This window comes from Pyrus communis, chromosome 5, assembly GCF_041283825.1.
Source record: "Pyrus communis isolate YQ-2024b chromosome 5, ASM4128382v1, whole genome shotgun sequence".
NCBI lineage: Eukaryota > Viridiplantae > Streptophyta > Magnoliopsida > Rosales > Rosaceae > Pyrus > Pyrus communis.
In genome coordinates, this window is record NC_142569.1 from 5169039 (window position 1) to 5195369 (window position 26331).

The 26331-nt window shown below is 36.0% G+C and overlaps 3 protein-coding genes across 5 annotated transcripts; all 3 read left to right on the plus strand.

The window, feature by feature from the left end:
• Positions 1 to 11258: 11258 nt before the first annotated feature.
• LOC137724604 (major pollen allergen Ole e 10-like) lies at positions 11259 to 13410 on the plus strand. Of its 3 annotated transcripts, XM_088693233.1 has the most exons (6): positions 11301 to 11435; positions 11609 to 11803; positions 11932 to 12000; positions 12118 to 12456; positions 12950 to 12980; positions 13087 to 13410. In XM_088693233.1, exons 3-6 carry the CDS (start codon positions 11943 to 11945, stop codon positions 13184 to 13186), a joined length of 528 nt encoding a protein of 175 aa, XP_088549359.1. In that variant the 5' UTR covers positions 11301 to 11435; positions 11609 to 11803; positions 11932 to 11942; the 3' UTR covers positions 13187 to 13410. The 3 variants fall into 3 exon arrangements, with proteins under 3 accessions (XP_068319465.2, XP_088549359.1, XP_088549358.1); XM_088693232.1 differs by having other exon boundaries at positions 11609 to 12000; XM_068463364.2 differs by lacking the exons at positions 11609 to 11803; positions 11932 to 12000 and having other exon boundaries at positions 11259 to 11435.
• A 1076-nt stretch (positions 13411 to 14486) lies between these two features.
• Positions 14487 to 15558, plus strand: LOC137726750 (photosystem I reaction center subunit psaK, chloroplastic). The gene is made up of 3 exons (XM_068465700.2): positions 14487 to 14686; positions 14987 to 15067; positions 15185 to 15558. The coding sequence occupies exons 1-3, from the start codon at positions 14603 to 14605 to the stop codon at positions 15410 to 15412; spliced, it is 393 nt and encodes a 130-aa protein (XP_068321801.1). The 5' UTR covers positions 14487 to 14602; the 3' UTR covers positions 15413 to 15558.
• A 1104-nt stretch (positions 15559 to 16662) lies between these two features.
• Positions 16663 to 25925, plus strand: LOC137725227 (DNA damage-binding protein 1). The gene is made up of 19 exons (XM_068463847.2): positions 16663 to 16982; positions 17556 to 17604; positions 18293 to 18352; positions 18436 to 18527; positions 18651 to 18702; positions 18861 to 18923; positions 19021 to 19070; positions 19324 to 19399; positions 19960 to 20169; positions 20264 to 20370; positions 20462 to 20570; positions 20811 to 21011; positions 21121 to 21336; positions 21854 to 21964; positions 22484 to 22759; positions 23106 to 23380; positions 23910 to 24261; positions 24370 to 24654; positions 25029 to 25925. Exons 1-19 carry the CDS (start codon positions 16879 to 16881, stop codon positions 25608 to 25610), a joined length of 3270 nt encoding a protein of 1089 aa, XP_068319948.1. The 5' UTR covers positions 16663 to 16878; the 3' UTR covers positions 25611 to 25925.
• Positions 25926 to 26331: the final 406 nt, after the last annotated feature.

Consider the following 26331-nt stretch of genomic DNA (forward strand, 5'->3'; position numbering starts at 1 on the left):
ATCAGAAATTATTTTAAAATTTTTATTTAAAATAAAATACAAATAATACTTGGTAAAAATTAACCGTATAATATATTATGAACAGATACAACTCATTAATCTTTATGATCTCACCAAAAGGATCTAGAAAGGATCCTGTTAGAATAATATGCAGGTTGGGCACGTGGGAATGGTGGTCTTTGTTGTTCTGCGCATGGCGCTAGAAACTTACCGCGGGTGCGGTTTCACTGCTGGGAAGGGGTTGAGGAAAATGTCGGAATTGCCCCTATTGGGGACTGTTACGGTCAATTTTCTTATCGTTGATGTGCGTGAGATGGGCATTGAGAACATTCAGGTGCGTAGATGATAGATACGAATTGGGAACTTTATTCAGAAGAAAAATTAGACTTCAAAGATGGTAAGTTGGTAACTTATCATGCATGCCGTGCCAAGCACATGTGACAAATCAATTTATTAGGTTGTTAATAGGTACCTGTTATGATTAATTTAGTTTAATTCATAATCACTACTAATTTCATCAAGATATTACAGCGATATCATGTTAAACGGATTTTAACATATACCCATTAACAACTTAATGAGTTGATTTGTCACCTCTATTGGCAAGTCGTTTAATTAAAATGATTTCCTGTTTCAAACCTAAGGTGTGCACAAGTTCTTTTGTTGTATGACATATATCGCAGATCCGACTATAAATATAGATTTTTTTTCTTTTTTTCTTCAATTGATCATACCTGATTTGTAGTTGGTAGCGACTTGAAGAAAGAGTTCGGAATAGTCTATTTTATTTGGTAAGTCGCGAGTTTTAAGGGGCTAGATGGGCCAAGTACAACCTCTAAAAACATGCGATAATCGGTTTTTTAGTAGCAATTGTCCTTCCTGACCTGTTGTCATCAACTGTCCGCTTTCTTGAATGAAGAGAATATTGCGAACGCATCCCATATAATGGTTAAAATTATTGCCTTATATTATGTTAAAACTTTCCCATTTGCATTTGCCTATAAACACAGTTGAAAGCTTATCAACACCTCTAATGTCGAAAAATTGACAAGGTACATAATATCGCGCACACAGTCGAGCGATTCACATTTACCAAAACAAATGCAAATCATTTGAAACAAAATGTTTGCATAACTACATGTCTGAACACAAAACGATTTATAAACATGTAGAGTTGATATCGTCAAGGCATTTGACAAATATAATTAAACAGATTGAGTTAGAACTGGATCGTTATTGAAGTCGAATCCAAACAAAAAACACGATTGAACACGACGCAATGTGAATGCTACCCCCTACCGAAAACAATGGAGGGGTAGGAGTTGATATCATCAAGGCATTATTGACAAAATATAATTAAACAGATCGAGTTAAAGCTAGATCGTTATTGAAGTCGAATCCAAACAAAAAACACAATCGAACACGACGCAAAGTGAATGCTACCCCCTACCGAAAACAATCAAGGGATAGGAGTTGCACAGGAGTTCTTGTACGCAGCGGGCCAAGAAGGTACCAACTTGATGAAGGTGGTGATGATCACCCCTTTAAATCCGTCGAGTTTTTTGTTTGAATTCCAAGCCACACCATGTATTGGTGTTTAAGATTCTGAAGAAAGCGTGTATCGTTCTTCAGCCTAGCGTTTTCAGTTACCAATCTATTATCTTGATTTCAAGGGATTTGAATTTTTATGCTCTTAAAAGTGTTGATGCCCCACTGAGCCGCGTGGTTTGTTTTGGTTCGCTTTTTCTCTCTTTCACAAAAATAATTTGCATGGAAGGGGGTCATCACTATGTGATCCAATAACATTATGCCTTGTGAAAAAAAACAAAAACTTACACATAATATAACGTTATTGGATCAGAATGTCACAATGCCGATAAACTCATTAATTTGAGATAAATACGTCTTCTCTTTCGCTATCATCATATATATGTATAGGGTTAGGATCCAAAGACATACGTGTTTTACACATTTTGATACACGTTTTTGTAAGGCCTACTTCATAACGTATTTCAACGATTTAACCGTCTATCGTTTATGTCTTACCTCAAAGATCATGTCTACTAAAAATTGCCCAAATCCAAAAATATGACCATTAGATTAAATTTAGTGTTTCTTTATAGATCGTATTCGTCCATTTTTCTCACTACAAATAAATATCTTAATAATTTTGGATTTACCTAATTTTTTCTAAGAATAATTTGTGAATAAAGTACTAAAATATAGATGATTTATATCATTGAAGTACATTACTAAATAGTTCCAACAAAATACGTGTAAAAAACGTAGATATGCTAGAATTGAAAACTAATAATGGTAGCAGTAAAATACAATGAGGGTTGAGAAAAGCGTACAATAATTGAGTCTTCGATGAGAAGTGACTCTTAAAAGTATTTAACTACTCCTTGGCTGCATCCTGCAGATGTCGACTGCAGTAGAAATTTCAAATGCTTCTATTTTCTACTGTTGATTTGAGAGTCTGAATTCTTGGATCATATTTCATTCAAAAGGTTAGCTGTCGTTGATCAATGAAGCCTTTACAACCAAGTGTCAAATAGTGTCCAAGGCTAAATGATTGCGTGTCGATACTATGAGACGCCCTATAATCTAATTCATCAAATTATGTCGTAGTATTTGATTGACTAGAATTTGGATTCGAGTACATGTTGGCGTGAATCAATTGAATGCTATTAGTATGTAATTAGGATTCCTTAATTTACTACGATTCTTTAATTGTCTTTTGTACTACAAGTGTAGTCTTGTATGTATATACATTACCTCCAAGGGCAGAATACAACAACAAATCAAACCCTAAATTTTAAATAGGGCCAAAATGATTTGACAAGAATTAAGGGTATTTTGTCATTTTTATCTTTGTTTAATGGAGATTTTTTTACAGAATGACAATAATTCTATCGATTTTAAATCTCAATGATCAAAGAAAGGAATTATACTAATCTTATAGACTACTTTGGCTCAAAAGCCTATATATTAAATCGTGATTAATATTGACAGTGAAGTATCAAACCTTAGCACATCATCTACGACTCAAATTCAGAATACAGTTTTGGTAACTCTATTGTTGGATTATTATTGTTATACTTTTCGTAATTCAAAAGATATATTATATTCGACACGACAAGTGACTTCGCTGAATTTGATTAATATTCATAGGATCCCTCTTTTTTTGTTTCTTTTTTACACAAGTGATACTGGAAGTGACGGATTTGAACATAAGATCTTAGATTCATGAGTGAACTTTCTTAACCATTAAGAATGCCTAAGTTAAATGGTAGAATATATAAGAGGACATAATTAATCTGTAGAAAAATAAATAAACAAGAATTTAAAAATAAAACTGACATATAAAAAATATGACAAGAATTTAGACGGTTAAAACTTGAAAAGATGGCAGTGATTCATTGCAGTTGAAGATGCTCATTTACACTGGCACCATTCTCTGCTCCTGCGCGCAGCAACGAGGACATAACTACAATTAGCAAATAAGGGTTCATTTGCATTAAACTAGACACTGAATCTCCGACGTTGCATGCGGGCTAAAATTTAATTAGCTATATTGTGTACATTACGCGAAGAGAAATATACATACATCAAATTACACACACACACACACACACAGATATAATATATATATATATATATATATATATCACCCATTGCGGTTAAGTCTCTTTCGATGATATGAGTTGTAGCGGACTGCATGTATGTTGGGTGTAGTTAGCCAATTCCATGTGCACCTTCAAATGTCTTTTGAATATGATAAGGAGGTTGAAGTAAACTAACCAGCAAGGTGTATTAGATCGATACTAAAATTCCACATGGCCTAAAGAGAGCGGGGTTTGCAACTGTTTGAGGAGAGATTTTTTAGTACGTCGAAAACATACTCCGGTACTAATTGTATTATCAAATGTCATAATACAAATGATTGAATACTTGAAAAAATTTCGAACATTTGCATTATGATACTTACTATAACAAACTGTATTTTCGGCATATTAAAAATTTCTCCAGGCTGATTGATTGGGAGATGCAGTCTGCTGGGTCCCTTCCTTTGAAAAGAACGAGACTGTCAAAAGCCTACATGATTTATAAGATTATTAGATTATTTCATACTCGAATATATTTATTATTTCACACTTTTGGAGAAGTATTGAGAGGAAGTTGATGAAAGGGCCCCATGATTGTTTGCATGGAAACCCTAGTGTTTTGTAAAAGGCCAGCAAAAAGTGTAGCAAGTGGAATTGTTTTAACATTTCAGCCTTGACATTACTCCAAAAGTGCAAACCAAAAACCCACATTTAATGTTGGCTTGTTAATTAGTTTTGAGGTCACAAACTTAAACTACCCAAAAATTAGATTATTAGAACCATACTTTACCTATTTAATCACAGGTATACATGAACGCAATTAACTCCAAATGTTAAATTTGAAGAACTATATTCTAATTTACTTCATTTACAGAGAAGAGAATTAGAAACTTGAATAAAAGAGGATACACACACTTCTCCGTAACACACAACTACAACTCCGAATGCTAACTAAATCAATCATTTCATGGTAGAGCTACTAGAGCTGGTATAACCAAGTTAACGCCTGATAAATATGGCTAACCGGGAATCCATCTTAATAGACACGTTAAAAGTTTTAGACAAATATGTGTACGATAAAATTAATTGTGTTAGGCTTTGTTTTATAGGATTCAATCATTAACAAGCGACGTGATAACGTGTAAGTTTGGTGTATCAAAATGAACTTAGATTTATGTTTAATAGACAAATTAAATACTTGACGGAACGTGTTTGGTGTTGAATAACTTCTTACAACCTACAACATGAACAATCATAAACGCAGCAATTTACCAACCAAAACCTAAGATTTGTTTCCGGCCATCAGTTTAGATATTAAGTCTAATCTGCCTATGTTAATATAGCTGCCTATGTTAATAGTCTAATCTGAACAAAAACACAAACAACCTAATAGTCATAGGAAGAAAAATTAATAATTGAACTGGGATATTTTGGACGCACTTCAAAGGTAGACAAAATTATCAACTGGTGGAATATTCAATAATTGATCAGAAAATATAACAAGGGCCCAAAAATCTGATTCATTGAATTGGGTAATTAAGTAATCACTAATATGAACTTTGAATAGGTAATAGTTTGTTTGAAAGTACTTTTAAAATGACTGAAATTTTTTTTAAATAATATATATATATATTTTTAAAACACTTAAAAGTGTTTTCTTAAAAAAAAAAAAAAAAAAAAAAAAACACCACTTATATGTTTCTGTACAAGTTCTAAACCAGTGACCACCAAATGTGGCTAATCTAACTCTGTAGATCTTGTGGGCCAAATTTTTAACTCCATTGTTGTCCTTTTACTTACTTTGGTGTTTGGAATTTTCTCGAGGATCTTTCTGTTTTTATCTATTGCTATAGAACATGTTAATAATTAATTAATAATTAGTCACTGGATGAATTAACCTTAAACCAGAAGTAATCAGTGAGATTGCCAGATCACTTTTTGTGATTCACAAAGATATCTTACAAGACAATTCTACCTCAATTAATTGTACTATTTGCATATTCTGTTTGAATGTCGCCAATTTCACATGCATCTCTGTTTCCTTCTGTAACAAGAGAACAAGACGAAATCTTATCAACCATAGAAATAGGTCGATAAAAAAATTATGCACATCTTCCATTGAGGGAGTGCAAAAATTGTGAATTGTGCATTATTGGCACACTTTGTACTGGTGACAACAACTGGTTTTGGGAAATCAGTGCAGCTCTAGTACAAGTGATAAAAAGAATTGCCAAACTAGTAAAAATTGAGATGCAAAATGTCTCAAATGCGCATTTTAGCTGCTCGATCGATAACATCGACAAAGACTTTTATGTTTTACTATGACGATAGTTTATGATCCTATTGATACGATCTTCATATGGTGTATATCGATACAATCATCGTTGTTTATTGTTGATACACCGCCTTTCATATGCTAAATTGATATCATAGTATGTAGTATCATATAAATTGAAATTATGTTTGACGATCGCGTACCATCGATATATGAGTATGTATATAAATGGCATTTTAACATTTCGTGTCTTATTTTTGCTAGTTATAATTGCACCCGAATTTGTAGACGTACCACAGCGGCCAATTTCCAACTTGTTTTTGGAAAGGAAAGAACTTGGCTGTTGAAAAAATTAGCAGTAGCTCCTGCTGCTCACCAATCACTAATGGACATGTGTCCAATCTGTGATGAAAAAATCAATCACTTGGACACGTGTTCATCTTTGATTGGTGAGCAGTAGGAGCTGCTACTAATTTTTCAGCAACCAAGTTCCGTTCTTTTGGAAATTCATTGTGTTAGAGAGTTGAGAAAACAGTTGGTGTGTATAGTATTATTCGTAAGTTGTAAATTTGTAGTGCAATCCGAAAGTACAAATTTTTTGTGCTCCCCCCTTAAATACTATTAAAATTTGACATGGAAAACAAAGTGCATAACATTCTCACTCTCCCACACTTTCTCATGTCCAACTCTACGAGACTACATCAACACTAATTAGACCATAAAGATTATAAATGCTAATTGATGAAACTTGTTAGAGTACACCAAACAAAAAAGGGACTTCAAACCAACAACAAGGCTCCCCTCTTTGCAAAGATCGAAAAAGGGGGTAAGGGAAAATGCCTATTGTACACAACCTTTCTCTTACTTTGCAAGGATGCTGTTTCTACGATTCAAACTCATGACCTTTCGGTCACAAAAGAACAAACTTTTCCCTTGCATCAAGGCTTGCACTCAGGGTACACCAAACAGATGGGAAAAAATCAATGGTGTCTTGGTTGGAATAGACCAAAAAATATAAAGCAAACAAATATCTATACCCATCACATTCAAGCTTTGATCATTATCCATGGCATATAAGAGATCCTTTCAATGTATTGAATATTTGGTCCCCCATTTTACCTATAATTTGATAAAGGCTCGTGGAAACTAAAGTAACATTTACACAAAATTAACAATGTATTTTACCAAAAGTGCACGTCGCATTAAAGTACGGCTAGGAGCTTATGATGCTACAAATACAGAGATTTCCGCAGCAAAGTTATGCTTTTCACATCAACCCTAGAAGTTTAATATATGTGAGGAATGCATGATGAATAAATTAATCAATGTAATTATATCAATACATGAAATGTAGGGGTGGAAATGCAACAATAATGGTATATTAGGATTAATTTGTTTTTTTTTTTTTTAAATTAATGACCATTTCAAGGAAATAGCAGAGGGAAAATGCATGAGAAATGACAGTGAACAAACCACCAATATTCCCGCTGTTTTGATAGGCCGACAAACGGACAAAATATGTCACGTAGACAAATTCTTCATCAACGAAGCATATAAAAAATGTTGGATTAGTTGAAAATTATGACACTAATTTAATAGTAAAATGACTTTTATATTAAGTCAGTACTGTCTACTAGTTTTACAATAAAATACGATTAAAACCTTAATGGTGTGTGGTACGTAATGGCTGTATCAAGAACAACCCAAAATAGTAAAAAAAAAAAAAAATTAGGGTTTGGAATCAAAGTACGGAAGTTGAATTATCTCTCTTTCTTGGTACCATAAAAATATGCAGACGTTGCTTCCGTGTCTGCTTGATCTGCTGATATAGTACGGTGGTCGCTCATCTGACTGCTAGATTTTGTCCCGCTGTATGATATTATATATGTATTGCTGGATCTTATTTCTGCAAAATTTATATGATTTTATTTTTATGTGTGATGCAATTTGCAAATGGTGATTTGGCTAAGGTATTACTAAATGTTGAGGGAGCATGGAGCCCAGACAAGATCAAACTGGTCAACGTTGAACTAATCAATTTCAAAAATTGATAGGTCTATAATAAGGATAAAATAACGGGTCTAAAAGGTAATACGTCTATAAGAGCGTCTGATTAGTTTGGCTCGAGAAATTAAGAATAATAAATGAAAACAAAACCTCAAAATGGAAACAACTAAAAACGAAATAATTATTAAACGGAAAGATTTCTTTCAAATTTTAGATATATAGCCACTCGAGCCCTAAAAGGTTTTTTTGACCACATGTCTAAATTGGGTACGTTTCAAAAAAAATCCTATATGATGGGCTCATGCATACAAAAAATTCAAGAAATTTTGTTGTATAAATTGCCAAATTTTTTATATTTAGCCCCATTTCGAGATTTTTATGACTTTAACCATGTAAGATTGGTTTGAGGCATTGAGTATTACCTCACATGACTTGGACGGGATGAAAAATGTGATAAGACTAGCATTTTTAAAACTAATTTAGATTGTGAAATGTGGATTTACTCTAGCAAGAATCATGCAGAAACAAAATTTTTATGTGACCCAAAATCTGCAAGTTATCAGCGTGTTTCATCACTAAAGTTTAATAGAGATTTAAATATACCACCAAGAATCATACAGCAGCAAGATTTTTATGTCTAGTGTCCCCCTTGCCTTTATTTATCGAAGCCACTAAAGCAGCGTTTGCTCAATTTCGAGGCTAGTTCAGTAGTGCGTGAGCTATCTTGAGACCACTTGAGTAGTGCCCGAGCACTACTCGGTGGTGCCTCGAATGGGCATGAGCATTGCTCAAGTGACCACGAGATAGCTCGAGCCCTCTTGAGCATGTCCATATAAGTCCGAAGTATGTCAACAATTTGGCTACTTTTTAAATTTCTCATTTATAATTAGCTTATTCACAAATTAGACCCTCGAAAACTGTTTAAAAGAGCATTGTGGTGTTAGACATTTATGCATCCTTGAGTCTTGTTTGATTGAACCAAAATCATCAAACTTATGGGATTTAATCCATCTTAATTCATCTTATCGTGCTGACATTGTATTTGAACAAGGATTGTAGGAAATTTTTATTGGCGCTAAAAGAGTAAACATAAACTCAAATAAAAGTGCATGTTGATATTTTGAAGCGCCAAAAATAGTGTTCAACAAACTGCGTAAAATATGTTAGAGGTCGGCTCAACGAGAAATTTTTTATTGGGACCGGAGCACGGATGATACACCACGTGTTTTTATATAAATAGTTGGAAATTTTATTTTTTAAGTTATTAAGTTTTTAGCAGACATATCCCACAATTTATATAGTGACACATGATGTACCATTTCGTGTTCCAATCACACCGAAAATCTTTCTGGCTCAACGAGCCGAGTTCAATAGGCTCCTTGGCAGCCAGCGATGCTTCACCAGTTGCTGGACATTAACATGTACATAATGAGCCTACATGTGCAGAATTAGTACACAATCTTTCGTCACAAATCAATGAGATAGATTCACAGCTATTTAAATTGGGGTGTGATATCTATATACCCCAAATTACTTCTCACACACCCTTTGTTAATTTCTGTCCGTTGATCTTATTTAATTCATTCAATCCGACGGTCAAAAATTAAAAAAATGTGTGAAAAGTAAAATAGAGTATGTGGATATCACATCTCTTTAAATTATATCGTACGCAGAGCAGGTCACAACTATTCTCTATGACAACACCACGTCAAACAATTAACCGAGTTGGGTCCAACCCCTTGTAACTAATTAAATTCCAGTACTATATAAAACTTACAAAAGAGTGAGATGTTGTTGCAACTATCATAAATTAATACTGCCCTTATTTATTTAGTACTGAATGTACATGTACTTGAAAGTTACGTGTTGAATACGTACGACAAATTCAACAAAACTACGTACCAAATTTAAGTACAAGTCAAGGTTTGAATACAGTAAACAAATTAACCGATGTACAACAACAAATGTAGCGAAAATGTGTACCTCATGACGAAATGTTTTACTACCACATCCACGCATAAACCAAATTAGCTAACTTAATAAACTTCGATCTTCCGTATCTATTTTTACGATTAATAATTCGCTTGGAAAAAAAAAAAACCTAACTAGGACCATATGTCACTCAATTTAGCTAATTTAAATTTAATCGTTTGTGCACTTGAGTATTACTGCACTATAGGTGGGGAGTTTATTTTCTATATAAGCAATATTTTACTTTAAATTAATCTAAACTACTAAGACAGGAACTCAAACTCAAATGTTATAACCAATCGTCAACTAGTGCACTCTTGCTTGAAAGCTGCAAAGGGGGATTTGGTGGCAGAAGTGCAATGATCTAGCCCAAACCTGTTTAATTAGATGAAGTAGCAAGGCATATGAAGGGAATGACGACCCTTCTTGGAGATAACTCCAAAAGCCGAACCTAGCCCAACCTACTTAAACAACCCGTGTAACAATTTCATACCGTCTTGCTACCTTGACTTTAGACTTTTGATATATACCTTTGTCCTAGCTACGGTGTGGGCACCAGATCCACTTAGTGAGGTCGGGCAAGACTTTATGTCCGATATAGTAGTGTTAGACATTTGTCATACTTAAGTAGTGGGATAGACTCCTTCAAATGGAAAGATAGGAGATGTTTAGCCAGTACAAGCTGTGTTTGCTATGTCAGCACCAGTAAAACTTTGATTCTTTAAGCGTTTCTCATTAACATTATCAAATTATTAGGGGATTTTATGTATAAAAGAAGAAGGAAAAAAAAAATTGATTGTAACTAAATACAAAGAATAAGATCTGAACCATCAAAAGCCACCAACTTCACCTTCAACATCACCAGGCCCCGTCCCCAAAACTGGGCCACTTCAAAACAAAACCCAATTGAGCCCAGAACTCGACCTGGGTAGTAATGGGTACTCTGCCTGGTTGGTTTGCTTAATTCAAAGTTGGTGAACCAAAATAACCCCAACGAAATATGGAAATTCCGGAGAAAATCCAAGGGGTGATATGGATTCAATATATCGCGAAAAATTGAGAAATTAAATAGAACCCAAAAATTGCTTTATGACTGGACTCGACAGCCACCATCACCACCACCACCTTGTGAATAAAGCTTTAATATTTGAAGCGTCTGAACTCTCTGAGACCTCTCTCTGAAACGTATAAATTTGCAAAAGTGAAGTAGTACGGAGTAAATAACTCAGCTTCCGAAAGCATCAGTCACAGTCTCTCGAAAACTCAAATTAAAAAAAATAAAAAAAATAAAGCGAAAAAGGAGATAATTTCCCGCTCAAGAAACTTCAGATTCTTCAACTAATCCTTGCATTTATACCACCACCCCTTTTTCTCATTTGCTTCTCACTCATAAAACACAAACAAGAGAGAAATAGAGAGAGATAGAGAGAGGGAGAGTGGTGGGTTTTCTTATATTTTTATTTTTATTTTAGTATTATATTTGTTTTCTAGGAGAAGGGTGTCAAGCATGAGCAAGAAGATATGGGTTTTGGTTTTGCAGTGCCTCTTGCTCGTGGGAATGGGATGCCAACTGGGTAACTTCTCTTCTCTTCAGTTTTATTTTTCATGTTTACAGTGGAGTTCTCTGGTTTTTATGTTATTTTTCTTGCTGTTTTTTCGTTTTTGTATTTTTGTTTGGAAATCTTGTTGTTCAGAAGTTGGCCGTTTCTGGTCAGGTTTATATATTTGTTTTTTCTGTGTTTCCCAGGATATATATAGTTGTATATGAACATTTGAAGCTTGCAGAATGCAAGGGATTGGGAAGTAGGCCAATCCTCCTATTTAAGGCGCCAATTTTTGGACCAAAAAGAAAAGAAAAAGTTTGTCTAGGCAAATCCAATCCCACTTATAGGCTTGGATAGCTATTTGTTTGGACACAAACTTGAGAACGTTACTCACAAAAGTATGGTATCCCTGTTTATTGGTCTCACTCGGTTTCACGTTGGTTTCACCGGATGTGGAAGTTGCCCTAGTCATACAAGATACAACTCTAACGAAATTTCTCTTGTTTGTGAATTTTATTGATGCCAGTTCTGACTTTTATGGGGGTCCATGTTGTGAGACATGAGTCACATGATCTTCTAGGCCACTTTCTAACTGGTATTATTCAATTTTAGGCGTAGCTATCTACTTTTCTTTATGTTTTGTTGCTTGAATCGGTAGAGACTTGTTTTGAAATTGAAGATTTAATTTACTGAATCTTTTACAAACTTTTAGTTTCGACAATGGGAGCAGCGGTGCAAGAGAAGGCAGATGGAGCAATTCCAGACACCACATTGTCACCACCAGAAGGGAACACAACATTCCTTGATGGCACGACATGGTGCGTAGCCCTTCCCGGGGTTTCCCAAGCCGATTTGCAGAACGCATTAGACTGGGCCTGCGGATTGGGAATGGCAGACTGCAAGCCAATTCAAAAGGGTGGACCGTGTTACGAACCAGATACTCTGGTGTCTCATGCCTCTTATGCCTTCAATAATTATTATCAGCAGAACGGGAATTCGGACATTGCTTGCAATTTTGGAGGAACTGCAGGTGTTACTAAAAAGAACCCAAGTAAGTTGTGCAGCTCCCCTTCCTGATAAGAATTAGTGCAACAAAGGGTCACTTAAAAGATCTGTTGGTGGAATCCAAATCGGAACAACTTAGATCGACTTTGAAGTCGTAACTAAATGGATTTTCGGTATCGAAGAATCCAAATGAATTCGTTGGTGCCCCTTAGAAGTTAATGTTCTTTGACATTGTAAGGTGGTACAAGGGTCTAGTTCTTCCCGAATTTTTTACCCGGGATTTCACCCCGACACTTCCTTAAACGGGGAAGATGCCATTAGGCCAGAAAGCCATTTGGTAGCGTTGGCAATCTTACCAAGTTTTCTGATCAATCTCTTGATTATATGGTTATCTCTATATTCTCCACATAGCAATAAGTAAACATGACTGTAAGATCAAATTGGGGCTGCACAAACTCTACCGGAATGTGTTCGCACTGCGATATTTATCGTTCTATGCCTTCAATTCTGCTCTACTGATCAGTTTCATCACATTACAGGTCATGGAAAATGCAACTACGCTGCGCCCGGGTACGCTTGTTGCATCACACAGTTTAGTTTGCGTAATCTAAAACACAAGTCTGTTACTTTTACAATGCTCATAGATTGATACACCCTTTGTTCCTGTTTCTTTCAGATCTGTAGGCTCTGCAGCACCTCCATTCTCAAAGCAAAGTCCCATCTCTCTTTGGTGGCAACTTGCTGGCCTTCTGCTGCCATTGTATCTCGGAAGCTGATATTTTTTATGGGTTAATTAAACTGCTTCCAAGAAAAGCCGAAATTCCAGGTGCTTTTACAAAAAGCTATTTGCTGTTACTCTGGGGGAAAAAAAGCAGGAGATGAGAACATGATTATAAATTTAGAATAGGGTTTTGTAATTGTAATATGCTTTATCCCTGTCTTTGTTTTTGGTTTAGGAATCTTTTACCTCTAATTAATCAAATCCTATCCTTCCACCTTTTGCCTGATTGCTTTCTTCTTCTAAACGTATTCATTCATGGTGACTTCACACTTCACACCCATGTTGTCTTGTTTGAGGGGAGCATCATATGGACTTCTAAATCTAACCATCACTTTGCATGGAATATGGTGTTTCTCCCATTGTGGATTTCATCTTCTTTTTCTAGGTCTTTCATAGATCGGAGATTGCTGTTATTGCAGTATTTTAAGTCAATCATCATATGTTATACGTTTTAATTTTTTTATATCATCGTACATGATTGACGTAAGATATCGTTATAATGACATAGTGTTACGAAGTTAGTTTCTGTCTTTTCTCATACCAGATATTCATGTTCAACAACAATATTATTGATTACAGTATTGACACATTTCTTATTATAACAAGTCTCGCAAATAAGAAAATACCGATTTTTCAAGGTTGAGCTTTGTGGACCTTACCATTTTGTAGAACTGACTAGGAAGCTCAACCTCGATTTGCAAATCCGCACCCCTCTTCAAGGAATTATCGATCAATTTGTATAAAATCAAATGTAAAAATATTTATAGTACTGAAGTTACAAGATTGACGTTAACAATTTCTCAAGAGATTTTGAGAGAAAGATACGTATGAGGTGAAGGAGAACCAATCAAATTCCAGGAAACAGAAATCTGCAGGTTTAAATGTGGGGGCCCACTCACCCTCTGCAATGTCTGCATAGTATCTTTGTGGATCACAGATTTACACCATTTTGTCTTTCACAGGCCCTGGCAAACCAAAATCATCATTACATAAACAATACACCTCAAGTGACAATTTTGCCCTCTAGATGGCGAATCCCGGTCCATCAGTGGACTGGACTTGCATTTAACTTTCAAACCAACCTAGCCCAGTCCAACCGGCCCAACGGAAGCCCAAATGTAAGATTTCAAAAATTAAATCCAATCAGAAGTTGCTGCTGCAGCAACACAAACAAGTGTCCCACAAACAAAACATTATCCAATTGAGTAAAATGATTAATCCAATGGGACAGAGCCACGTCGGCAGCGAAGGATCTTGGTGTATCCAAATCTGGAATTCTGGAGCCACAGGTTGCTCATGTGGCTGCGGCCGCAGACTTTGTTACCCTAAAAGCTTATAGCGATATTATGGTATGCAAAACTTGATAAAATTATCAAACAAGTAAGAGAGAAACTGCAACAAATCTCAGCAAATGGCAGCTACCACTGTGACCACTTCTCTCCCCCAGTTCAACGGGCTCAGACCCAAAATCTCCTTCTCTAATGTGCAAAGCATGGTAAGTTCTGCTTTCGTCTCGGTCTTTAGGATTTGACGTTGATTGATCATCTTTCGCTATGTCATGGTAGATGCTTAAAGATATATGATAAAGTTATATTAAGGAAATTTAAATGCTATAAGAATAGAGATTTTGTTATACTGAGGTTAATGGAGAATCGAACACAGAATTTCGAGTGTAATAGGTGTAGGAGTAAATGCTCTTTAACTACTTGTATTTGATCAATACACGAAACTTCGAATTGCAGAATGGCGTTATTGACTAACTTGAGTTACAAACCTCTTATTTCTCATTTTACAGGCGGTTGCTCAACCAATGAGGCGCAAAGGCCAGGGCGCTTTGGGAGCTCGCTGCGATTTCATTGGTTCATCCACCAATTTGGTAAGCAAATATTTCACTGAATTGTATATACATACAACAACCAGACCATACATTAGCAGATGAATGTGATTAAATTACTAATTAATTTGTTCAATTAAATAATCTTGATTTGTTCAGATAATGGTGACTACAACAAGCCTAATGTTGTTTGCTGGAAGATTCGGGTTGGCCCCTTCGGCAAACAGGAAGGCAACGGCAGGATTGAAGCTTGAAACAAGGGACTCTGGGCTACAGACTGGCGACCCGGCTGGGTTTACACTTGCTGATACCTTGGCCTGTGGGACAGTTGGTCACATTATTGGGGTTGGTGTTGTTCTTGGCCTTAAGAATGTTGGTGCCCTGTAATTAGTCAATTAATCAATCAAATTTCCAAGAGTTTGATTCAAAAGAAGAACATGTTTGTGAACTCCTCTTGCATTGAATGGTATTTTTAAGTGTCATATTGATAGAAGAATGACAAACGCTAAGAATGCTGAACTTTTCCTTTTTAAGCAAGCCCTCATTGCTCTAAACTTTCTTAATTGTTTTTTGGTAGTGAAGGGGGCAACGCTTTGCATTTGGTGTAGCGTCTTTAGTCTTTGTTCACCTCTTCACTGCTTTCTGTTTGTTTTCTTTGGTTGTTGCCTCCTGGTAGGGCTCCCTATGCTTTTGGCTCTGGCCCTAGTTATGAATATTTCCAGTTCAAAAAAAAAAAAAAAAAATTTCTTGTAACGTGACAAGTGAGATGGAGAGATAATCAACGATGTAAACCAAATGCATGGAAGTTTCTCTCATCGAAAACTTCTTCGCATAGGACCTTCTAAACACCACCTGTCTTGGTGCAACAAATACAAGCATATTGGACTGCATATCGCGTTGTGTAATAATCGTAAAATTTAGGTTGTAAAAGGAGCCCAAGGAATATGAATTATATTGACTAAAAAGACCAACCACCTCTTGTTTAGTGGCACTTCAGATTTTTATGTTAGAAGATGTTCGAATTTCCACTTCCCCATTAATAAGAACAACCTAATTGTAAAAGAAAAAGAAAAAAAACTAAACAAGACCAAAGTAAGAAAAATAAATTTGCAGTTGGAAAATTTGACTCGGATATAATTTTGAAGAACACATTATGTACATGATATATTATTGAGTGCCACCCCTTGTACACGAGATATTATTATTTTAATTTACACTAGAGAAAATAGAGGGTTTCAACCTGGAACACAATAAATGGGATAGAAACCATAATTACCTGGCAAATCCACCATTTCAATTTTCCAATCCTTTTCACTCTTACAACAAAAATAGGTCTTGCTTTTATAGGAAGATAGATGATTTTCACACATTCCTTTTAATTTATGATTGTCGATTAGATAAATCAACGGAAACGACACACAAGATTTAATAGTAGTGTGTGAGAAACTAAAAAGAATGTGTTTGTAACTTTCCATGGAAAATGTAAATATTCCAAAAACGGGCGAAATGGGTCATGAGTATGGATCAAGCCAAGACCTATAAAATTAGCCAAACCGGATCGCACCCAAGTCCCAACAAACCCACCCATGGATCCGCTGAAAAAACCCAAAAGGCCATAAAGCCCAACGACGCCGCTTCACTGCATTTCGGATCTTCTGTCTGTTTCTAGATGAGCGAGTGAGACTGTGAGAGCTAATCGGCTACACAGCCGAAAAAGAGAGGAGAGAGAGAGAGGGAGAGAGAGAGAGAGAGAGGGTGCTGCTGGCTAGGGCTCACTGGTTCGGCTCCTTTCTCCACAAAACCAATTTGCAGAAGAAGAAGAAGAAGAAGAAGAAGAAGAGGAGAAGAGGAAGATGAGCATATGGAACTACGTCGTAACGGCTCACAAGCCCACCAACGTCACCCACTCCTGCGTCGGCAATTTCACCGCCCCTCAGGAGCTCAATCTCATCACTGCGTATGTCACCCCCCAATTCCTCTCTCTCTCCTTTATCTTTCTCTCTCTTCGATTTTGTATCTTTCTGCTAGGGTTTCGTTAATGCGTTAGTTTCCTGAGGCAGTCTCTTCATCTTCTCATATACATATATATATATATATATATACACCTGGTTAATTTTGGCTTAGAAATTCAAGCATTAAGTTGTTTGCAAGATTGAAAATTTCAAAACAACAAAAAAACTTCAGGTTTCGGGCCGAAGGCGATTGAGTTTGGGATTTCCTGGCAATTTTTTCAAAATTTTTTCTTTTGATGCCGAGAGTTTTCTGGGAATCAATGAAATATTATACTTGTAGCTCTTTTTAGGTTATCAAGATTATCAATTGCTCTTTTAGTGGGGAGTAGTAGTGCGGGAGCGGTTCAATCGATTGTCTAGAAGGCTTTTATTGATAGAGCTTTCGTGTCTGCGCATAAAACAAGGACTCTTCATTCTGCTGTTTAGAGATTTCCTTGATTAATCATATTATTTTGCAGCAAGATTTCTTGTCCAGAGTTATATCTTGTTCATGATTGGTTTCATAAATTCTTTTTCAGGAAATGTACGCGAATTGAAATTCAGCTACTTACTCCTCTGGGACTGCAGGTATGTATGTCAATCTATTTTGTGGTAAAAGAGAAAAGATAGATACTTTAAAATTAATAGCTTACTTGTGCGTTGTGTCATTAAACCCTCAGGTTCCAAGAATTGTATCATCGCATTTTAAATGTCCAATGACAATCTTTGGAAAATTGTTGCTCTTCGGTGTTCCTTGCACCTTTTTGGTAGTTGATGATGTTATGTTGACTTTTGTCCAGGGATTTATATATTATTGGGAACAAAGTAGTAAGAATTTAATTCTAAAGCTTAGGCATTCTGCATGAAGTTTCAGCATCTAAGAATCAAAATTTTAAACTTTAAACTTGGACATAGTAACATTAGACTTTGCATTGTACGTAAGTTGTCCCCTAATAAGAAGTTCTTATTAAGAACTATCATCTACTACTCATTTTACTGAACTCATAGAAATAAAATTATTGTGCAGAACTTGCACAATAAGTTTTACTTGACTGTACATAATATGATTTATTTCACGAAGCCATTTACCATGGCATTTGAATTACACGTGAAATACACGATCGAATAAACTGTATCTTCATTCTTGGAATTAATGTTTGAACTTTTTTTTATGTTTATCTCTTTCTGCTATAAAATATCAAATTTGTAGCTTTGTTTCTGTTGCCATTTAAAACTAGCATCCATTAGCACTAAGCTAAATTTTGTTTCTCTGCAGCCTATCTTGGATGTCCCTATATATGGAAGAATAGCGACGCTTGAACTTTTCCGGCCTCATGTGAGTCTTAATGTCATATTTTTGTCTGATTTTGTATTATAATTTTTTTTGGTTTTAATATTGTTTTTGTTTTTTTTCAACAGGGTGAAACACAGGATTTTCTATTCATTGCAACAGAAAGATACAAATTTTGTGTTCTTCAGTGGGATGCTGAAGCATCTGAGCTCATCACTAGGTTAGATATGCAAACCAAGTGAAAGTATTGTTGTTTAAAATTATTTGCAAAAGTACTCACTTCATATGGACTGTAGATATATGTTTAATGACATTCTGACAAATGCATGTCCTTGTCGTGTAGGGCAATGGGGGATGTCTCAGATCGCATAGGTCGTCCAACAGACAATGGTCAAGTAAGTTAAATGATTCTACGACCCTCAATTCCTGTAGCTTTTTCTTGTTAAAATTTTTCTGTCTTTCTAGAGTTGACGTCTAAATGATGTTTAAGTTTCAACTGGGAAATCCATAAATATGACTAATGTATATTTTCTTTACCTACTATTTTTTGCAGATTGGTATTATTGATCCAGATTGTAGATTAATCGGACTCCATTTGTATGATGGATTGTTTAAGGTATGTGGTTTTGAATACTGGGAAGAAATATAAAGATCTTCATTTTGTCATCACATTTATAGTTTAGAAATGAAATAATATGCTGTTGGTTTTTCAGGTCATTCCTTTTGATAATAAAGGGCAGCTCAAGGAAGCATTTAATATACGGTATTTTTTCTCTCGTTCTTTTACTTTTCTAGTAAAATATATATTTTGTTGATTAGTCTTCCTGTCATTAACTGACCATGAGTTATATTTAAAATTTACTCAAATTGACAATTGATTTTACAAGGCCTCACTATACATTTGTAATCGTGCTTAATTATGTTGCTAGCTGCAATGTCATATTTCTTGCTCTCTTCTTTTTGTGTGAAATTATAATTTCTTTTCACTCTAACTACACCTTTGGCTAACTTTTCAGGCTTGAGGAACTTCAAGTTTTGGATATCAAGTTTCTATATGGTTGCTCAAAACCAACAATTGTAGTCCTATATCAGGTACTAGTCATTCCTTTCGTTTGGTTATCAAGTTTATGTTGGGCTACTGTTTCACTTTTATCTTTGTATCACCTAATTTGTCTTAGTATCGTATGTTCAAGTTTTCTTATACTGTTATGTTTGTTATGTTCCTTGTATGTCTTAGTATCGTATGTTCAAGTTTTCTTATTAGTATCGTATGTTCAAGTTTTCTTATTCTGTTATGTTTGTTACGTTCCTTGTATCAGATTGAACATTATTTTAGCAAAGGCTTAGCCAATGCTATGTAAGATCCTAGTAGAACAGCAGTTTCAAAATGGAAAACTTGGTAAAAACAAGCGTGATCTGGTCAATGATGTTGGTATATTTTTTTCTACACATGTCTACACAAACCATCTAAGATCTTTGTAAATCTGCTCCATTTCTAAGTCACAGTACATTGTTCATGTGTAGTGTTAGGTATTGCCCCATATAACGTTAGTACATATACTAAAATTGTGGGAGGCCTTTTTGGGTGGTAAATTAGTGTAGGAGTATTAACCAAATTTTTTTATTGCCTTACTATGGTTGAAATATTGCAGGATAACAAAGATGTTCGCCATGTCAAAACATATGAAGTTTCTCTGAAGGATAAGGATTTTGTTGAAGGTCCTTGGGCACAGAACAACGTTGAAAATGGGGCTGATTTGTTAATACCAGTTCCTCCGCCGCTCTGTGGTGTTCTTATTATCGGAGAAGATAATATTGTTTACCGCAGCCCGAATACATTTAAAGCAATCCCAATAAGACATGTATGCTATAGTATCATATGAATGTTGTTTGGAATTATGTGTTGAATTGGTTATAGAAGTATTATTTCAAGTTTTTCTTTGTCATTTGTTATAGTCCATCACAAAAGCCTATGGGAAAGTAGATGCAGATGGTTCCAGGTATTTACTTGGTGATCATGCCGGGCTACTTCACCTACTTGTTATAACGCATGAGAAAGAAAAGTGAGTTCTAATACATCCTTGAAACATCTAATTGTTTGTGGTTGAAGATTATGGGGTTAGTTTCTCAGGATTTCATCTACACTTCTTGTAGGGTGACTGGACTGAAAATTGAGCTCTTGGGGGAGACATCAATTGCATCTACCATCTCATACCTTGATAATGCATTTGTCTATATCGGATCAAGTTATGGGGATTCACAGGTGGGGTAGTCAGAACTATTGCTTGTTACTTGTTCTATTCTTAGCTATAAAAAATTGTTCTTCAAAGACTGTACACATAAGACTATAAAGATAGATTTGACAGAAAGTAGTGGTTTAATAATGTGCTTGAAGTTTTAAATGAAATAAAGATGTGCGATTATTATGATCAAAATTACATTGATACCTCATTAAATGATTTGGATTATAATATATTAACACTCCATAGTGTTGTGAACACAGCTTGTAAAGCTGAATCTACATCCTGATGCAAAGGGTTCATATGTGGAAGTGTTAGAAAGGTACGTCAATTTGGGGCCGATCGTTGACTTTTGTGTGGTTGATCTTGAGAGGCAAGGCCAGGGTCAGGTTGTAACTTGTTCTGGAGCTTTCAAGGATGGTTCTCTTCGTGTAGTTCGAAATGGAATTGGAATCAATGAACAGGTTTGACTTATTTAAATATTTTGGTAATCAGTACCCAAGGTTTCATTTTGTACGTTTGCATGGGGTTCTTGCATACTGATGCCTGTAATTATTATATGATGTTGAACAGGCATCCGTTGAGCTTCAAGGTATTAAGGGAATGTGGTCGTTAAGATCCTCCACTGATGATCCTTATGACACCTTCCTGGTTGTAAGCTTTATCAGTGAGACAAGGATTTTGGCAATGAATATTGAGGATGAGTTGGAAGAAACTGAGATAGAAGGCTTCTGTTCTCAAGTACAGACTTTGTTTTGCCATGATGCTGTCTGTAATCAACTGGTGCAGGTAAGTTGTCTCCATATTGCATTGTTTCTTCTATGTTTTAATGCATATAGTAGAATATACTCAAAAGCAAGCACTTTTATGTTTTTTTTTTTGGCCTTTTATGTCATTAGGGACGCAAACGCTAATTTTCAGTCATCACTGTCACATCGCTACCACCATTTGGAATGCAAAGTTTTAAGTTGCTTCTCACCCCCTAGTTTCTCTTCTACCAGCCTTAGGGACACTTTAATAACTATTAATTTGAACATTGCTGGTCTACAATTTCGTAATAAATGATCACATCATAACTGAGGTAGTAGGGAAAATCTACACGATCTATCTCACTTAGATGGTGTGGATGTATTTTCACCGGCCACGTTTGTTACCTGTTTTAGGTGATGTTAACATTTTTGAGGTTATATTTTTGTTTTAGAAAATATTCTATTATGTAATAATCTTGATTGTATAGATGATTAATTTATTGATGATTGACATGTATTGTATCCATTGCATGCTGGCTGATGAATTGACATCACAGGTAACTTCAAGCTCTGTAAGATTAGTCAGTTCTACAACTAGGGAGCTCAAGCATGAGTGGAATGCTCCAGCAGGCTATTCAATTAATGTTGCCACTGCTAATGCCACCCAGGTTTTGTTTCTACTTGTTAACTTTTAAGTTTGCAAGTAAGCTAATAAAAGTTGTGTTTCTTATTAAAAACTAAGTTTTCAAGTAAGGACCATTGACAGTTTTAGCTGTGCCATTGAATTAGATCAGTTTTGTTTTTTTTTAGGATTTAGGATTCATGTTCCCTATAAATATTCAGGACATCCTATACTATAATATAGAATAGGTGGTTTTTCATAAGGAGCTTCTGTTGACTCCCAAAACCTAGATTAAGATCAACTTTTAGAAAAAAACAAACCAGCATATTTCTGAAACATCCTCGAAAAATTAACTCTCTTATTTCTTTGAAACTTGAAATGAAAAATATTTTATAGATTCCCTGGTGTTGATAAATCCCCTTTCTAGTCTCAGAATTGCTAATGAGTTACCATACATGCTGTTTCCTAACATGGTATTGTTTCCTTTTGTGGATGTCTGCATCAACATTTGGTTGCCTGATGTTAATGGCTAACTGGTTGTTGCTTTAATCTACTTCTGTGACAGGTTTTATTGGCGACTGGTGGAAAGCACTTAGTTTATTTGGAAATTGGTGATGGGATATTGACAGAGAAAAACCACGCACAGTTAGATTTTGAGATATCATGCCTTGACATAAACCCTATAGGCGACAATCCCAACTATAGCCAGCTGGCAGCTGTTGGAATGTGGACAGATATTAGTGTCCAGATATATTCACTTCCTGACCTGAACCGCATCACAAAGGAACATTTGGGAGGGGAGATCATACCTCGTTCTGTTCTTCTTTGTGCCTTTGAAGGGGTATGCATGTGCTTGAGCCTACTTCACTAAATCAATTCTAAGTTGTAGTCATTTTGTATGACTTGCTCATTAATATTGGTCAGAAATGCAATGTCTTTTTTTGAGATTACCATTGGGGAGTGGCTCTTCTAATAGCATGTTCAACTGATTATAATTTTAATTATCATTATTTTGGAATTTATCTAAAGAGTTGGGTCTGTGTTTGTGTCAATCAATGGGGACTTCTGTAGTGTAGATGAGGGAATATTAATTTGCACATCTATTGCTTTCTTTAGTTCCTTCGTAAAGTTTTTACTTTAGTTATTTGGTTACCGAGTAAATTTTTTGTTACTGTTTTTTTAATCAGATATCCTACCTATTGTGTGCCCTAGGAGATGGGCACCTCTTAAACTTTATATTGAACACAAGCACTGGTGAGTTGACGGACAGGAAAAAAGTCTCTCTTGGGACACAGCCCATTACACTCCGTACCTTCTCATCCAAGAGTACTACGCATGTATTTGCTGCATCGGATAGGCCAACTGTCATATATAGTAGCAACAAGAAACTGCTTTACAGCAACGTAAATCTGAAAGAAGTCAGCCATATGTGCCCATTCAACTCTGCTGCTTTTCCAGATAGGTACTTTTCTCTTTCTATTGTTCACTCATAAAATATGGATAGGATCTTGGTTTGGTGGATATGAGGTTTAGTCTATATCCAAATATCATATCTCTTTTCATATTTTCAATTTGTAATCCACTGTTGCTTATGTGATGGCTGCCATTTTATGTAAATTATCATGCCGGGATGGTTTATAGTAGTTAAAGTCGTGAGTTAGTTTCCAAATTGATTATTAGAGTTACCATTTTTTGGTGTGATAATATGCTTTATGATCTTCTTTCTCAAAAAAAAAAAAAAAAAAAAAAAAAAAAAAAAAAAAAAAAAAAAAAAAAAGGCTTTATGATATTAGCATGTTTTAAGTATTTCTTTAAATGAAAGTTTACATAAAAATAATGGTCTGGGTGCAACTTAGACAACCATACGCTGTTTTTTTCCCTTTCTGTTCTGTTACTGTGTAGGTTTGACGGGGGAACTCTTCCTCCGCCCTCCTTAAACTGTCAACTTTCAGAGATTAAACACTTGACTTTTTTTTTTCTTGTGACAACAGCCTTGCAATTGCTAAGGAAGGTGAACTTACTATTGGCACAATTGATGACATCCAGAAGCTTCATATTCGCTCTATTCCCCTAGGTGAGCATGCACGTCGTATCTGTCATCAGGAGCAGTCCAGGACTTTCGCCATTTTGAGTGTGAAATATAACCAGTCTAGTGCAGAAGACTCAGAAACACACTTCATCCGATTGTTAGATGATCAGAGTTTCGACCTCGTAACATATTATCAACTGGACGCTTTTGAGTATGCCTGCTCTATACTTAGCTGTTCTTTCTCGGATGACATGAATGTATATTACTGTGTCGGGACTGCATATGTTCTCCCGGAAGAAAATGAGCCAACCAAGGTAAGATAGCACTTTAGTTTACTGGTTAGTGCAGAAATCTCACTTGAACTGGTAAGTAGCTGATTTTCCATCCTCCCTCTGTAAGCTGACAATATTGTATAATTGTAGGGCCGCATTCTGGTTTTCATTGTTGAAGATGGGAAGCTGCAGCTCGTCGCTGAGAAGGAAACCAAGGGGTCTGTTTACTCTTTAAATGCATTCAATGGCAAGTTACTTGCTGCTATTAATCAAAAGATACAGTTATACAAGTGGACTCTGCGGGATGATGGTACTCGTGAATTGCAATCGGAATGTGGACATCATGGCCACATACTTGCCCTTTATGTCCAGACTCGTGGAGATTTCATCATTGTTGGGGATTTAATGAAGTCAATTTCTCTGTTAATGTACAAGGTAATAAAACTAACTTTCAACCCTCTGCATGCCTTGGACTAGTACTGCTCAAAGTAGTAGTGGTAGGTGATTTGTTTACTCCGACATGAATTGCGTAAAGTTGCAACTTAAAATTACTTGATCCAATGAAAATGAAATGTGATATTGGGATATTTTGTGGGAGGTCATATCTTTCGTCGTAGGTGTCAAGGCCTTGTAATAAGAGTCCCTTTTGTCTCTGCTAGTTCATCATGAGGTTCTCTTGTTTGAATTTGTTGATCCAGTTTTTACTCTGTTGTTAGTCTCTGTCCATTTAAGAGGAGCGAGCCCGTGATTATAATGCATATTATAAACTATTCTCTTGCTTAACCGAAATTTTTTGTTCTTGTATTCAGCATGAGGAAGGTGCCATTGAGGAGCGAGCCCGTGATTATAATGCAAATTGGATGTCTGCTGTAGAGATCCTCGACGATGATGTTTACATTGGAGCTGAAAATTTCTTCAACCTCTTCACTGTTCGTAAAAATAGTGAGGGTGCAACTGATGAGGAACGGGGCCGCCTTGAGGTTGTAGGTGAGTATCACCTAGGCGAGTTTGTCAATAGGTTCCGGCACGGCTCTCTTGTCATGCGGTTGCCAGACTCTGATGTGGGCCAGATTCCAACTGTCATCTTTGGCACCGTGAATGGTGTGATCGGAGTAATTGCCTCACTTCCTCAAGAGCAATATGCATTTTTGGAGAAGCTCCAGTCAAACTTGAGGAAGGTGATAAAGGGTGTTGGAGGGTTGAGCCACGAGCAGTGGAGGTCATTCAGCAACGAGAAGAAAACTGTAGACACCAAAAATTTCTTGGATGGCGATCTGATAGAATCATTCCTTGATCTAAACCGCAGCAAGATGGATGAGATCTCAAAACAAATGCGCGTTTCAGTGGAGGAGCTCTGCAAGAGAGTAGAAGAAATGACGAGGCTGCATTGAGTTGGGACCACGGTTTAGTTTTCGATTGCACATGTGGTACATATTGGCACTGTAACTATGATCTGTTGTGAAATACCTGGCTGTGAACTTGGGTTTGAGTTTTACTGTAAAACTATAACAAGGAAAAATTGGATGTTCGTTCTCTTAGTCGGTATTTTTCTTCGATTGTAAAGGGCATGCAAATGCAATGCATTTACGTTTGTGTTGTTATTTATTTGTATTTTTCTGAGGTGTCTTTGGATACGTGTGATATTTTGGGATTCAAGATACATGCATATAAAAACGGGTGGTGCTATCTACGCACCCTTTTATGTCTTCCATACATCCCTCTCAATTTTCGGCTGTCATATCAAATGAATTGAAGATGATCAAATAACTGAATTAATAGTGGTGTGTAGAAGATAAAGAGGTGTATGGATAGCACGGCCCCATCAAAACCATTGAAATCATAGGAAAGAATGCTATCTATCTCATCAATAGGCTTAGCTCTGAGGGCGGGGATTGGAAAGGGCGAAGATGAAGCTGATACTGTAGATTGCTGCACTTTGAAGGTAGAGCATGTGAAAGCAATCGCCCCTAACTCGTTGGAGTTTTAACTTCCTCGATAAAGATTCGATAAGATACGAAAACACCGCTGAAGTTGAGGTTCCTTTTTACAAGGCAATTAGACAGTTCCAGGCCGGGAAGCGCAGCAATGATCATCTCTTCGACAAGCTGGATG

What these genes read in the sequence shown, in the direction of transcription:
- LOC137724604 (XM_088693232.1), top strand. Translation starts at nt 11,925, where the DNA reads ATGCCAGTTCTGACTTTTATGGGGGTCCATGTTGTGAGACATGAGTCA. An exon ending in TGTTACTAAAAAGAACCCAA is followed by an intron (nt 12,457 to 12,949) that starts GTAAGTTGTGCA and finishes ATCACATTACAG; the next exon opens with GTCATGGAAAATGCAACTAC. An exon ending in TGCAACTACGCTGCGCCCGG is followed by an intron (nt 12,981 to 13,086) that starts GTACGCTTGTTG and finishes TGTTTCTTTCAG; the next exon opens with ATCTGTAGGCTCTGCAGCAC.
- LOC137726750 (XM_068465700.2), top strand. Translation starts at nt 14,603, where the DNA reads ATGGCAGCTACCACTGTGACCACTTCTCTCCCCCAGTTCAACGGGCTC. An exon ending in TCTCTAATGTGCAAAGCATG is followed by an intron (nt 14,687 to 14,986) that starts GTAAGTTCTGCT and finishes CTCATTTTACAG; the next exon opens with GCGGTTGCTCAACCAATGAG. An exon ending in TTGGTTCATCCACCAATTTG is followed by an intron (nt 15,068 to 15,184) that starts GTAAGCAAATAT and finishes TGATTTGTTCAG; the next exon opens with ATAATGGTGACTACAACAAG.
- LOC137725227 (XM_068463847.2), top strand. Translation starts at nt 16,879, where the DNA reads ATGAGCATATGGAACTACGTCGTAACGGCTCACAAGCCCACCAACGTC. An exon ending in CAATTGTAGTCCTATATCAG is followed by an intron (nt 19,400 to 19,959) that starts GTACTAGTCATT and finishes GAAATATTGCAG; the next exon opens with GATAACAAAGATGTTCGCCA. An exon ending in TCTGTAATCAACTGGTGCAG is followed by an intron (nt 21,337 to 21,853) that starts GTAAGTTGTCTC and finishes TTGACATCACAG; the next exon opens with GTAACTTCAAGCTCTGTAAG.